The sequence below is a fragment of the Notothenia coriiceps genome, unplaced genomic scaffold (assembly GCF_000735185.1).
Source record: "Notothenia coriiceps isolate Sejong01 unplaced genomic scaffold, NC01 NC01_scaffold00002204, whole genome shotgun sequence".
NCBI classification, from domain to species: Eukaryota; Metazoa; Chordata; class Actinopteri; order Perciformes; family Nototheniidae; genus Notothenia; species Notothenia coriiceps.
In genome coordinates this window covers 73011-89290 of record NW_011334905.1, presented here as the reverse complement: position 1 = coordinate 89290, position 16280 = coordinate 73011, and the positions used below count along the sequence as shown (strand labels likewise).

Sequence of the window (16280 nt, the reverse complement as noted above, 5' to 3'; positions counted from 1 at the left end):
TGTGTGTGTGTGTGTGTGTGTGTGTGTGTGTGAAAAGTACTAAATTCTACCCGTAGTATACGCTCAGTATATCACGGCTAAGAACCAATCAGATTGCTTGATTTTACTTGTCCGTTTTATAATTTATAATATAACATTCCCCCACCAATACATATAATGTCAACCCACAACACTGTCTTAAATCCTTAAACAAAGATGTCCCTCTCTCTAAATGTAATTATAATAATAGTCTTAGATGTCCACAGTATACCTCCCTGCACAATATCTCACCCTAGAATCTTGTTCAAACAGGAAATACATGAACTAGATATAAATGTTTCAAAATGTCGTTTCATTGTGACTTTATGTCAATAGATTTTTCCAGAAGAAGTAGGGGCGTACTGGCCAGTTTCTCTTTCACTAAGAATTAATGGGTTTAAAAGAGGTATTGAATTAGTTTGTTTAAGAAAGCCAAACCAGACGAGATTATTGAGTTTTCATAATGATTACTTAAAAAGCCAATGGCATACTTTAATATTTCAGTCATTACTTTAATTAAAAGAAAGAGATTGAAAGACAGAAACAGGGCAACGTGTTTTTAAAGGTCCTTTAATCAGAAAAACAAGTTGGTATGGCTGCAAAAAAATTAAATATTTGCTGTTTAGTATTGGTTTCAGATAGTGTTATAATGAATTTCCAATAGTTGTTTTTACTCCACTGGTACACCACCCTTAATTAAACAACAGTCAGTGGGTATAGTCAGCTGTGTGTGTATGTACGACGTAAGTGTTTGGTGTGTGTGTTTGGTGTGTGTATGTGTGCACAAAGGCCCCCCCATGACAGATGATCCTCTGCACCCCCAAATAATGATTGCACTCCTGTGTTCGGGTCCTGCCTCCAGATATGTCTTATATCCCTAACGAGTGGGCGCTAGATCGAAGCCCCTGAAATGAACCTTTCTTGAACTAAAAGTTTGGTAATACAAAAGCTGATGTGTGTGTGCTTTTCATTCTGTAGAGCTTTCTGAAAAAGGGAAATTCACTTTAAGTGGATGCATATTCGACCACATCTTGTTGCAAGTCTGTATCCATTGGTCCGTGTGTGTGTGTGTGTGTGTGTGTGTGTGTGTGTGTGTGTGTGTGTGTGTGTGTGTGTGTGTGTGTGTGTGTGTGTGTGTGTGTGTGTGTGTGTGTGTGTGTGTGTGTGTGTGTGTGTGTGTGTGTGTGTGTGTGTGTGTTTGTGTGTTTGTGTGTCTGTGCTCACAGAGGGGTCAAAGGAGAACAGAGGAGTGGAGCTTTTCTGCTGTTCAGTGATTTTGGTTTGGCTGGCCTTTTGGCCTCTGCTCGAGTCAGCGGGCTGAGCAGAGCCATCACACACTGGCAACAACAGGCGCCCAGCGAAGAGGGAAGGTTTGACCTGGGAGAAAAAGGCAAGAAAAAAAAAGAGATTATGAAACAATTCAGTTTAAGAGAGTTGGAGTCAATAGCAGCAGGAACATTAAAAAAGATACGTGTACACTTTGTTGGGAGGTAGGTTGATGGGGATGGAAGGAAAAGAGAAAAGGAAAAAGTAATGCGTAAGGTAATTGCTTTCCTCAAAATAATGACGGGGGTTTTATATGTTATTTTTCAGGATTTAGAGAAAAATCAGGAGGGTGAACAGGGTGGGGGGATGAGATGACGTGTTGAAGGAGCATGTCCAGTAACTGAGATTAAGAAAAATTGTGACAGTTGATTGTTTCCATTGAAATAATGATGTTAGTTCCAGAAAGCCTTTTCCAGTTTGTTGGTTTGGAAATAGACACAGAGAAAGGGTAATCAAATAACAGCTTTCTCCTAATAAATGTTTAATTTAAAGAGACAATGGCAGCCCAGATATACAAATGCTACACCTATATTTTCACTTTCTGTGCATTCTCATATATTCTTATGTATATAGAGCGTCATGTTAAACACTCTGTAATGAAAAAATAATACGAACGGGGGAATATCTTCAAAAGTTAGCCTATGCTACAGGGGAGGGTTGTTAACAAACCTAAACACAGATACCACATTCAGTCTGCAGCAGCAGATTCACACAGAGCAGGGGAATTATAACAAAGCTTTCTGCAGAGGTGGGGATAGCGTCAGATATCAGAAGAGCTCGGTGCCAGCAGTCTGACCCACTCACAATAAATCACATCCCACTGGGTGGCAGGACAGGAAAGAGGAGGAGAAATGGTGATGAGGGCGAAGAAGGAGGAGGAGGAGGAGGAGGCGAGGAGGAGGAGGCGAAGCGATTTAAGGTGGAAATCAAGCAGAGTTGAAGACAATTGCAAAAAAGATGATGAGGGAGCAAAAAGGAGAAAGGGAGGCAATCTGCAATCTCATTTGTTCCCGTTTAAGGTGTAATGGTATCATCAGTAGATTTGGATTTGCATCTCTCTTTCCGCCTCTTCTCCCCCTTTCCATATTATTAGTCTCTTATTAGTCTCTTCCTCTTTTCTCTGCCGTCTCCCTTGCTTCTCCATGTCTTGCTTGCATAATTTCATTTTGAAAAGCCTCAAAGCATTTGTTTTCCATCAGAATACAAGGCTGACATTTTGTGAAACATCTCTAAGCAAGAGCCTGGCGTTGTCTCCTTCAACACACACACACACACACTACTCCGTTTCTCTCTTCATTCTCTTCCATTTCTGTCTCTTGCACACACACACACACACACACACACACACACACACACACACACACACACACACACACACACACACACACACACACACACACACACACACCCATGTATGCAACAGCACAAATACACAAATGGACATACACAAAAAAACACACTCACACATACACGATTTAACACTAGGCTGCCAGGGCGAAGCAGCAAAGCAGGCATTAAACCCCGTGGGAAAGTTCAAATATGAGACAATTCAACCACAAAAAGCCCTTAACTCTTATACCTAAAGGCACTGAAAGCCTGTTTGCAGACCTCATGGCGCTTTAGAGATCCATGTTAAAGTCAACGGTGTCAAAATCAATTCAATTGACAAACTCCTGATCAAAAGTGACACTGAAAGCAAGGAAAAAGCATTTGTACACATATCACAATCTTTTTCTGTTTTCCATGTGCACCCACACACATATACATTTGTTATACAACTCATTTCATTTGCACAGGTATATCCTTGTTTGTCCTTGGCCATTGAATGTGCTGGCTAACACACAGTGATGAACAAAGCACATCACCACGCATAGAAACACACTCACCTACACAACCCAACTGACACCTGCGTATAAAGAAACATTAGGATTCGTCATTGAGAAAGAAAACAGACATCCAGCCGCCTCACACACAACAGACACCTACATATTTATCTTAAGAGCTGCCTATAGACAGATATCTTCCCTCCCCCGTCTCTCTCATGGTGAAGGAGTGAGTAGAAAGAGGTTAAATGATCATGTGACCTGTTAGACTGAAAGAGTGGCACATTTTGCGAGGCTCTCTTTCTCCACACTGAGTGGGTAAATGGTGCGTATGAAGGGGTTAAACAAATGAGTCATTGAAGGAGTGAAGTGTCCGTGCGTTTCCCTTTTGCCTCCTCTGCTGAAGCTGTAATGAGGCCTCCGGGAAGATGCTGAGGGCTCTTCACACAACTCATAAAGGGTCTTTTAGGCCTTTCGATAGTCGGCCCCTTTTCAGTGTCTGTGTGGGAAAAGCTCTCCAAGAAAAATAAATTCTTGTTGGAACCCAAGGCAAAAAACAACTGCAGTAAAACACGGTACAATGTGTTGTTTCAAGAAAAGAAAATTGGTCTTGGGATGAACGACAAACGAGTAATAATATATGTTTAATTGATGAGAAAACTGGAAGCCATAAGTCTGCCCACAGGAGCAACATCCTGCACCTCTAAAGGCACGTTGTATCTCGTTTGTTTAAACCTCTTTGGTTTTATGGGGATTTATGTGCCAGGGCACTTGTTCAAAAACTATTCAGGAAGAAACTGTGCCATGCCCCCCTTCCAGTCTTTGTGCTAAGCTAAGCTAACTGCTCGCTGTAGCTTTCTATTTACGGTACAGACCATACAGGCGGCTGTATCAAATTACTCATCCGACTCTGTGCAGTAACTTTTTAAATGGCACTTTCATTTTTTTCAATTCTGAGGCCCTGACATTTTCATTTACACAAAAAAATGTCTTAAGCTTACCTAAGATAAGCTTTACACAAAAGAAGACAGATTTTGAAAGCCCCAGGAGGCAAACCCACTCAAAGTGTTGAGCAGTGTTAAAACATTAATTGATTTAGCAGAAAATTGTTACTATTTTGAATGCTGATGCAACCAGGACTTAATCCTTTTTCTCTGGACAGCTGCCATTTTTCTTACCAATTAGGTAGGTAATTGCCTAACCTTTCCTTCCTGACGATGAGTCACTGAAATCAATGAAGACACCTCATGTTCACATGTTAGAGGAACTGGTGCTGTTGTGTAAGAGTTTCTTGCAGAGAAGCTCCTGGGTGGATCTCAGACAATTTATCACAGAAGCAGTATGGTATTCCTCTAAAAAGACCATGATAGAAACATTGTGTGTGTCTGGAATCCTTGTCTTTGATTTCTATATAATGTTTGCAATTATTAGAGGCAGTCTGATCAATCGTAACAGCAATGAAGTTGTAAGTAGGGTCATAAAATTGCTTTGTTGTGCTTTCAGCCTGTGCTCTCATTCCCACAATGGAGTATTGATCGGAGATTTTAGAGTAGGGCCAAACGCACCAGAAGGCTTTTACTCAGGAGGTCTATCTGAAATGAGGCATCAGGTCTTGGAAATAGTATAATTCAAATATTCCAAGATGATTGCAGAACATTTTAATAAATAATGGTGTTTTATTACACTTGAAACAATGAAGAAAGCAGTTTTTCAGTATTCTGTGAATTAAGTTTGAAGTATTAAAACTGATGCCCAACGGCAGAATAACGTCTACCCTTTCACATTTATCCTCAACTGTCTGATACACTGTTGCACAAACACTTCTGCTGTGTGTTTATAATCAGATATGTTATCTCCAATAAAAGTACTGAACACTAAAATGACTATTCGATACTGCTACATGTTACGATGCGTTTCACATCGTGTTTGGTAGTTCAGAAATCGGAGCTGTCCCTTTACTCCTTTTTCACAAGACCTTAACTAATGTTAGTGATAACAAGGGAGAATAATCGTATTGAACGTGAAGTCAATATTGGTTGTAATCACAGTCATAAAGTCACATTGTTGTGTTGTGTTTTAGTGGCGGTAGTAATTCAGACATTCAGTCAGTGTATCGATCTGTGTCTGTTAAGGCTGATTGAGCATAATACAGACTAATAGAAAATTAACTTTATTACACGAACACATAGACACACAGAATAAAAGCTCAGACTGTGTGGAGACAGACTTAAATAGATACAAGTGAACAGAACTCAAGAGCAACCAGAAAAACATAAATACACATGATGACTACAGATTGTATATAAAATGCCTTCAAATATGTCTGCATAAATTCCCAATATTATCTGGCATGTGGGACAGATTGGACATGGAAATATATACATATATTTCATCTGAAACATTTAACAGGTCAAATTGCATGTGATTCTGTATTGAATTCTGTATTTTTTCCCAAATAGTTCAAAGTCAAAGCAGTTTTTAGGAATGTATTTATTATTTAAGGTATTTTTCATGCCTGGCTTCGTATCTAGAATCTTAAATGTAGAGCTGAAGATGTTTGGACCTCTGCAAATAGCCCGTTAATCTTGTGTACGTGTGTGTTTTTTTGTATGAGGGAGGAAATATTGACGAGTAAGGCTTTGACCTTAGTGTGTAGGCTGCGGCAAAGACACATACGATAACATCCCTCACCCTCCATCTAACACACACACACACACACAAGTGACACAAACACGCAAAAACACACGCACGTACAAACAAAAGCAATAGCATCTCCCTGGTGGGTTGCTTCTAAAGAGTCTCCTCCATCACTGACTGCAGAGGCCCATTTACTGCAACAGTGAGACCACTGCAGCGTAAAAAAGCACGCATGCAGACACACACAAGCACTGTACATGCTGACTCAAGAATACACACTTAACACACACACATTTGGTCATGTTGAGCCACACACACACATATTCAGGGATCATGTATCTGTCCTGCAATAGCACTGCTGCGGTCACTGCAGCCTTTCTCAAATTAAAAATAAGAAATAGAGCTGAATAAGCATTTTGTAATAGAAACATTGTATGTCGCAAACAGTGTTGGAGTAGACCTTGAGATCTTTTTTACTGTGACTGCAAAAACAAAATGTGTTTTTTTTCTTTTTGTTCCTCAGAGCTTTTCTCAAATAATTAATCTGCACGGCAGCCAGCCTCAAGTGAAATGTAAATGTGAGCTTTGTGGCTAAATCTGTATTAAAATCTAACCATATCATAGTAAAAAATACATTGACCACCTTAAAATAACTGATAATAAATGCAAGCTCTTTGAAGAATATTGTAAGAAACAGACATTTTCAGAGATACTGACTGATGATTGTTTATTAGATTGCCTCAATACTCATAAGGATGCATATCAGATATCTGAGTGTCTTTGACAATCTTATTTAGCGTTTAAATCATGTATCTGTAACTATTTGGCTTCCCACAACTTCAGAATGTAGCAACAATATAAAGCTTTGAAGACAATAAACATGTTTCTCTCAAAGCATAACGTCACTTGGGAACACAGAATGCCAAACACATTTGTAAGCTGCAGCTGCATAGCCAACAACCCAGTGTTCACCGTGTGATTTTGTGGTGGACGTGCAGTATGTTTTGGGATCTGTTAAGGCTGCAAGATTATAAGGTTTAGACAGGCAGAAGGTGGGCTGCAGTGGAAAGTTCCCATCAGACTTATCAGATACTTTACACTGTAAAAGCACAGCGAAAGACTTGACTGTGTGTGCAGTATTCAAGCCATTTGTCTGTAGTTTAAACCACTTAGTGCCAGTTCGTATCACATCATTTAATGACATTTCTGTAAGATTTTAAATGAAAACATAATTTATTTTTCAAGGCAAAAGTACACTTTAGTCTAGTAATTATGCTAGTTCAATTTAGAAAAAAAACTGTGACTCTTTCAAGAAGTTTGTTAAGATGCGTTCGCTTTTAATAAACGGTTAACTTCCTGCAACGATTCCCCCATCTTTTTTTACATCACTTTAAATCCAATAGCATCTAAGATTTTTGTAAGAGTGCAGTCATGGCCAGAGGCTGTGTCAAATAAGCTGGGAAAAAACGACCACCACATAAAACATAGTTGCAGACTTCTAAATGATGTTTTTAGTGTTTATCTTGGCTTAAGTCAGTCCAGTCGTTACTTTGTAAGGCAGAGAGATGTGGACTGGGGTTAAACAGAGTGAGTGGGAGAATAACTGACAGGGAAATTGCACAGGGAAATTATTGTTATTTCACAATTCAATTATATATACTGGGTGGAATCACCTCTGACAGGGCTGACCATAGCAGCACTCCTAATGTGTGTGTGTTTTTATGTGTATGTGTGCGTGTGCGTGTGCGTGTGCGTGCGTGTGTGTGTGCGTGTGTGCGTGCGTGTGTGTGTGTGTGTGTTTGTGTGTGTGTGTGTGTGTGTGTGTGTGTGTGTGTGTGTGTGTGTGTGTGTGTGTGTGTGTGTGTGTGTGTGTGTGTGTGTGTGTGTGTGTGTGTGTGTGTGTGTGTGTGTGTGAGATTGAGTGTGAAACTTTATCCGTGTACCAAGGCCACTGAGGCTTTACTGGCAGAGAGGGGAATGTACTGTAGAAAGTGAATCGGAAGAGAGAGAGAATTAAAGAGAAAGAGAAGTAGTAACATCAACAGAGTGAAGCGAAAACAGACTATTTTAAGGCTGAGTGGGTGTTAGTAAAAACACACCAAACCCCCGGTAATGAGCCGTTTTTGAACAGTTGTGACGACAGTGCGTAAAACAAACCATCCTTGATTTTTTCGGCGAAATCCAAAACCTCACCGTGGTCACACTGTGTGTTTAGGCACAAACATTTTTGCAGATGCTGTAAAAAAACAAATCCTCTCGTCTTGAATTTGGACAATTTTTCAGAGAGAAAGACAACCTTGTCCTTGTCTGAGAGCATTAAAAACACATTGTCAAACGTGAAAAATGGGTTTCAGTTATAAGAAATGAACGCTCAGTCTTCATTCGTCCTGAAACAACGACTCTTTGAACACACAAGGTTTCGGGTGGTACGTAAAGTAAACTAACCCTATTTTCTATCCAGAAAAATTAATGATCCATGAAACTTGGGCAAAAACAAAGCACAGCGTTGCACTGGCTTGTGTTGACGTTGGCTCCCAAAAACCACCAGAAAAATAATACCGTAGTATAAATTTAAGAAATCCCTGGATTTGAATGTAACAAGGATCTCTCACAATGTTTTCAATGTTGACTTTTCCCTGTAGAAATCTGACCTTATGCCATTTTGACAGCAACACAAGTTATAATGAGAGGTCATTATTTTTTTGCTGTGTATTTCTGCCCAAATCAATATGGAAATATAAACAAAGCTAATAATACAAAGATCTGTCATAAAACAGTTTTAAGGAATACCATTAACATCCAGTTTATTTTTTATTATGTATTGTTTATTGGCACATCTGGCACAAGATTTTTTTAGCATTTTCTCCCAATGTTTTTGATTTATTTTTCATTCCTTTTTTTTGTGACCAACTTTTTATTGTTTTTTTTTTGTTTGCACTCACAAAGGGACTTATATACACAGATACAAATTATATAGACAATAATACAAAAAGAAAAAGAAAAGACAAAGAAAAAAATATATATTTTTCATTCCTAAAGCAAATTCTGATGAGTACATGTTGCAAGAGGACCTTGATTTAAATACGGCCAAGATCTAAGGTATAATGGTAAAAATCAGAACACAAAACAAAAGATTGTTATAACAACATAAGTATTTCCTCTGTTTTTAACATAGTATTTACCCCATAATGTAAGTTGTATGTCTTTATCGAGCCTTGTGTTTTGTCGTATTGTATTTTTTGTGTGCAATGCTTCAGTCATAAGGGACTTGCTTGTGATTCAATATGTTGCCCCCCCCCCCCTCGAGTGTTTTGTATATGCAGCCTTACCAGCCTGTCAATGCAATCTGATCCCCCCTGTGGATTGTTTTTGATGGAATAGTCTTTTTTGCATTGTTTTCCCTATGCTCTCATTTCTGTCTCCATTTCTGCACATGAAAATCACAGAGAATCGATAGGTGTAGAATTTCTCCGACACACAGAATGGGATTGCTTGTGTGTGTATGGGTTTCCTTGTAATGACAGTCAACCTTGTTTTTCATTCCACTTTAGGTCGATACTACATATGAGACAGAGTGTAGTTTATGAGAGAGCTAATAGTCAGAGACAGCAGTGCCCTGCTTATGAGTTAGAGATGGAAGAAGCATCAAGGGTGTTTGTTTGTGTGTGTGTGTGTGTGTGTGTGTGTGTGTGTGTGTGTGTGTGTGTGTGTGTGTGTGTGTGTGTGTGTGTGTGTGTGTGTGTGTTCGTGCATCAATAAATTACGAGTTAAAACTCTATGTGATGACTTGGCACGATAGCGGCACCCTGAACAGAAGGTCAGAATTTGCAGATGCAGTGTGTTGCAGTTTTGATGATGTTTGGAATAGTACCATCAATGTTTTTATGATTTCAATTCAAATGAAGTCAAATGTATTTATATAACCGAGAATAAAAAATAATGTGTTTTTATTTGGTTTTCAAATTCCCTTTATCCTCAGCCCTCATGAAAATCTCCACATTACCAACTTTGGAAAAGCAGCAACAAATGCAATCTGTTTTTCAGGAAACATTCATTAAAACAAAACATGTTTTCAGGCATTTCTAAATGCTTTTCGATTAAACCAAATTACTAAACTAAATACTTTACGACATCCACATGAGTTAATTTGAACACTGGCAAACAAATAAAGACTACAAATTATTGTGGGTATAATATATGGTATTCTTGCCCTATGGATAGTTTTACTTTCTCAAGCTGTTTAATTTGTGTAATTTTCCACAACTAGAATGGATAAAACTATCCAGTACAACACAAGATAATATTATTGAAAACCTGGTCTTTTTTAGCTGAATATATTTCTGAGTCTTTTCTTTTCTATCAGCCAACTCAGAATCCTTCTGAATTCATTTTGTGATCCCTTTGGGGAAACCACCTAGACAATGTTTTTTATAAACATAGTTATACAAGTTTGACTCTCAAGCACAAAAATCCCCAAACTTGGATATTTGAGAGGTCAGGGAAAAGGTGACGGGAACTCAAACCTGTATTCTGGATAGAATTTAATTGAACTTGCGTCAGAGTTTAGACCGCAGAACTGAAAAGTGGCACTGAATTTTTATTTTTCTAACAGTCTGTTTTTCTCTTTTCTCCCCCCTTTTCCCTCTCTCTGTTTCTCCGTCCAGCACTCTCAACAACAACAACATCACCCTCATCCCCCTGTCCAGCTTCAACCACATGCCCAAGCTGCGGACTCTGTGAGTATACACAAACACACACACACATACACACACACAAAACTTCTAAAATATACTACAGATGCTCACACTCACAATTTCGTTGTATATTTGCACTGCGAACACAAAACTATGCCTCAAACACAAACAACAGTCGATGTCTCATGTCCATAATAAGAGACCACTTCATCTATTGTTTCATGACTGTGAATAATCTTGTGGTCATTACGCACTCACACACCCATAAAGACACACACATAGTTGGATAGAGCGACAGCTATGCTCACACACTTGAGTGATTGTAGCCTCATTAATACCACAAGAAAGCCTTGTTCAGGCTCGATAGATCAATCTGCTTTGATTCATTAGAATAAACCTCCTGCACTGATGTTACTGATGTGATCACACACACACACACACACACACACACACAGACACAGTCGTTATCCATCATGAATGCCAGGCAAATTTACTTTCTGATTGATCAGAAGGGGAGTTTGATCTGTGTTTGATCATGTCTTTTTTTTTGCTGTATTTACTTGAGATTTTACAGTTGCCAAGGTGATGGCACGACATCTCTAGGCAGACTACCCATAATCCCGTGGGACTGTCTCAGAGCTAGACCATTGAGTAGCATTCCTGCTAGCCACACTGGGGTTGACTTCTGCCAAGCCAGCATGCATAGAAAGGGATTTCCTCCCCAAATCCCATTTTTACGAGGCCCGTGTGTGGTCACTCAACCCTACTTAACATTCAGAGATGGGGATTTCTAAATACAAGCAGAAATCAATTTATCTTTTACGACCATTTGCTCTGTTCAACTTTTAAACAGCAGCATGCTTCAACAGCCCATCACAAAGCATGGTTTCTATATTTCCCGCAACTCTAGTGGCACTATGGCTGGAAATCAGCTTTTTTAAATTGGATTCAGGCAGCAGCGACGCAGTGGCCAGCAGATTGAGAACAGAGTTACCCAAATGTTTTAATCAAAGCCCTTATCTGTTTTCTGTCAGAGCTACTGTCTCTTCCCATTTTCTCTCTCATATGTTTGCATCAAATCTCACTTTTCTGGCCGTATTGTTCATCCCTATTTTTCAAAACTTCCACTTTAGCTCCACCCTTTATCTTCTTTTTTCTTCCTCTCCTATCAGCGATTCTCGGTTTTCCGTCATCATGGCATCTTTGTATTCTAATTTCTCCTTCTACCCATTTCCCTCTGTCCCTCCTGTCTTCTTATTTGCCCCCTTCTCATCCTTCTCTTTCTTCTTCTTCCTCTTAGTTTCTCTCCTCTTCTCCTCTTCTCCTCTTCCCCATCTCTTTTAAGCTCAGAGGTCATCTCTCAGTTCTTCCTCCTCCTCTTTGTCCGTTCTGCTACTAACCTTTGTCATGACCTCCTCCTCCTTTTGCTTCCTCTTCTGTATTAAATGGTGTGTCTTTAATTTTTTGCTGCACTCTGATCTCAGTATTGAATTTTCTGCTTTTATAAAAACGACTCATTCAATCAGACGTTGAGAGGTGTCCCTGATCTGATTGGCGGGGATTTTGAGAAATGTGTGTGTGTGTGTGTTTTTGGAAACGTCTGCATTACCTCACTAGCCTAGCCAGCTACTCTTTTTTCAGGATTTCTGCAGTATCTATCTATTCTATTACCAGTAATGAGAGATCCGCTGGGTGTCTCTTATTCAGAATGAAACCAATGAAAAGATTTGAAATCCCACCGCTTCTATCCATGTGTGTGCAAGTGTGTGAGTTTGTGTGACTCACTGTACAGTGTTGATCTAATAACTTTGCCTATTAACCCTCCAAGGCAAATACTAAGAATACTAACACACAAACAAACACACACACACACATCCACAGAAACACCACGTACCCTTAGTCACCCGCAACCAATAAGCCAAACTAATGCTATCACTGACTTACAGCTACATTCAAATGCAGTCCACACACACACACACACACACACACACACACACACACACACACACACACACACACACACACACACACACACACACACACACAAAGCACTTTATCCATACCTCCTGCCTCTTTCAATCCTCCCCTGTGTTTTAATCCTACTTGTCAGTAATTAAGGCTGAGCCGGGGGTGGGCTGGGACGTGGCTATCTCCATGCGGGGGTTTGACTATAAACTGGATTTATAATGGGAGAGCGGGATTAAAACCCACTGCCCCCGCTGCTAGCATCAATGAGCCCATCTCTGTTCCATAACAGGATTTGTCCTCTGCTTTATTACAAAGGGAGGCCTGTGTTCTGAAAGGCTAGATATCCCGGCTGGCATATAATACGCTGACAAGACATTCTGCTGTTCATCCGCCCCGCTTCTCCTCACGGCTCTCTCTCTCCTCCTCTTCTTTAAGGTGTCAGATCCAGTCAGTGCAGCCTGTAGAGTCTCAGCTCTGCGAAACATCACCTGATGAGTTCTATATTGAGTTGTACCATTTAATTAATGCCACAAGTGCAGTTTGAAAAGGCTATTAGTGAGATGTTACTTGAAGTATAAATTGGCAATCGGGGGCCTCATCAGGATCTTAAATGATTCAGATGAGGGGATCTTTTTATCATTGAATCTACTCGCACTGTTGCGCTTTCATACTGTATGAGAAAAGTCTAATGCAGTTTAGCAGAATGCATCAACCCATCATCTAGGAAAAAATCATATGCTCAGTTACATCCTTAAGTGTGAAAAATAGCACTGCAGATACATTTTGTTAAAAACCCATCCGTATTGAAATGTGTTTGGTCTCTCAGAACCTTAACATAACGTAACAAATCAATCAGTAGCATCTTGCTCCAGAAAAGTGAGCTAATTTCTTAGGATAATTGATTGACTTATTTAGGGTTTGGCACTTTTTTCCAAATAAATAAACCTAATGTTAGTGCTTTTTTCATGTTCTGTGGATTGTCCCCAGTAACAGGGACATACAAACAATAATAAGAATAAACTGTAAATAATATAATTTTTCTCTCTTTTTATTTTAGTTTTGTCCTTTTTACGTGATATGTGTTTCCGCTCTCTTCATGTCTAAATCTTTCATTTACTCTATTATTTCCCACCTTTGTGCCCCTCTCTCTTTTTTCTCTGTCTTTCTGAATAGATTGTGATTCAGCCTTATGTGTCCTCCCTTTAAAGGGAGTCATATTGTCACAGACCTTCGGGAAATGAGAGTTGGGGATATTACTCTGTGTGTGTCAGTTTGTGTGTGTCACCACCAAATCAGTGCCAACTGATACAAAACATTTTTTTTTACTGAGATAATCCAGACACACTTTTTGAAAGGCTTTTCCCTTTCCAAATGCACATTTTCTTCTTCTTAATTTCACTCACACACATTTCTTTCTCCATCTCTCTCAGACGACTGCACTCCAACAATCTGCACTGCGACTGCCACCTGTCCTGGCTCTCTGATTGGCTCAGAGCCAGGCGGGGCTTGGCTCCCTTCACCCAATGCATGGCCCCCGCCCACATGAGGGGCCTCAACGTCCCAGATGTGCAGAAGAAGGATTTTCTCTGCAATGGTAAGCCAGCATCAACACGCATACTGTAAAAATAATATTCTATTGAAATATAACAGATCAAGAGTGAAGGACTCACTGCAGTTAGTGCTTCTCTTGGCATGCAAGTGATGATGTGACTCTTTCTTAACTCAAGGTGATATTAAAAGAAGCCTTCTTTTTTCTTTCTTTCTATCTAACACCTTAAGAACAAAATCCAGGAAAATAACTTTAAATAAAAACTGATCTTTGCTCCATTGCTTTTGCATCGTTTGGCACAGGGACTATAACACTTGTATAATCGAGCTTCTAAAGTTATTTTTTACCTGGAACTATTCAGAAACACCAATGCATTTATATGATATACAGATTGGATTTAAATGCAAGTTCCCTTTTGGATGTAATGTTGTTGGGAGAAGAAACTCTTTGATTTAGAGTTCAACAGCACAGGGGATGTATTAAACATAACAGTCTTTATTACAGGCGGCATTGTTATCATCTACAGACAGCTCAGCATTGAGTTTATAGCACAGAATTAATTACACCATGTAGAGCGTGTAATCAGCTAAAAGGCCAGTATAAGAGCAATAGTGTTATCAGCTGCAGATAGTAGACGCTGTTTATAGGCCTCTGATTCAGCTCTCTTTTCTAATGTCAGGCTGTGCTCTCTTTATTAGCCATTAGCCTTCTTTTTCTCTGAGACACGCTCCATGGCAGACCTCCTCTTTTGGCTCTGTTTCATTTCTGTCTCTTACCCTCCGAGTCAATAACACCCTGTCTTTCTTTTATCCTTTCTTACTTCCATCCCTACATTTGTCATTCCTCTCCTTACTTGATTTATTCTCCTGTATTCTATTTCATATTCCTGTCTCGCTCCTTCTGTTCCTAATTTTCAATATATGTTTCCAGCAATTATTTTGTTTACGCTTGATGCTGTTTAGCACTCAAATGTAGTTTATAGGTTTAATGCCAATAGATTGCATAACTCCTAAAAAAGTATTCCTGGCAGTATGCAAATGCTTCTGATACAACATGAAGACCAATACGGGACACAAAAACTCCACCCTGAGGCTTGTCTCATTGAAAGAAACTTGCATAAGACGATACAAAACATCATAAAGAATAAAACAGAAGCTAATATTTGATTGGAGACTTGTTAGCACTAGTAGTAAAGTAAAAGTAGCTGCAGGCAAGGAGTAACGTCCTATTCTCTTTTTTATATTCAGGAGTAGACTAAGAAAAGTGCTTTTCAAACAAATGAAAGCAAATCTGTTTCATTTCATCTGTACATTGCTTCCTTCAGGTCCAGCACAGACAGAGCTGAGGACTTGTGTTCCCCAGGTGGCGGTGTGTCCAGCCAGCTGCAGCTGTAACAACAACATAGTGGACTGTCGACGTAAAGGCCTCACTGAAATACCAGCCAACCTCCCAGAGGGCATCGTGGAGATGTAAGAGTGCTTTATTTTACTTCTTACATGCTACGTGTGTCTACGTTGACTAATTTGCAAAGCATATTTTGCATATCATGGATTATGCTCTCTTTAAGTGTATGCTCATCAATATCCCTACACTGTATTTTCACAGTTTTGGATATCCAGTCAATATATTTACTTTGTCATAACCCATTTAAAACTGTATTCTGGCCAAATAGCTATGATGGGCCCATAGCGAAATCTCTGCCTGAACATTTTGTGCTTTTGGTGCCACAAAAATCAAAGCAATGTATGTCCTTGTTTTCATTAATTGAACATGAATTTTGTGTGTAAAAAACGTGTTGAGATTCTAGTCTACTGAGGGAGAAGTTCTGAATTATTCATAAGATTACAAATAGATATAAGGGAATGTGTAAGCCAGCATTTGAATAAAAACGTAAGATACTATATCCATTCACACATACACACCCAGTTTGCTAACCGTGTTTTTTCCAATGGCATCTTGTTTGAGACTGCAACAGAACCCTTTCTTTTAAACACTCATACACTCACCTCCCCTTCCTCCCTCCCTCCTCCTTTGAGACTCTTACACACATTTAAACACACACACACCCCACAGTGGGACGTGTTTGATATCCGCATTGATCGTTGTACCCTGTTTGTTTGTACAGAGGACAGCTGGTTGATTGCTCTCTGAGTAAGGGAGCAATTCTCCCCCGCAACGCTACGCCAATACCCCTATACCTCCCAAGCATAAGTAATAGATTCACACTCACATACACACCAGTGCACATGCACACATGCAGACACA

The 16280-nt window shown here is 39.5% G+C and overlaps 1 protein-coding gene across 1 annotated transcript in view; it reads left to right on the top strand.

Moving 5' to 3' along the window:
* The window catches only part of LOC104966531 (slit homolog 3 protein-like), a 168226-nt gene extending 152738 nt beyond the window's left edge, over positions 1 to 15488 (top strand). The window contains exons 6-8 of the mRNA XM_010795719.1: positions 10469 to 10540; positions 13897 to 14060; positions 15340 to 15488. Coding sequence (XP_010794021.1) covers positions 10469 to 10540; positions 13897 to 14060; positions 15340 to 15488 — 385 coding nt within the window. The remainder of the gene's footprint in view (positions 1 to 10468; positions 10541 to 13896; positions 14061 to 15339) is intronic.
* The last annotated feature ends 792 nt before the right edge of the window (positions 15489 to 16280 follow it).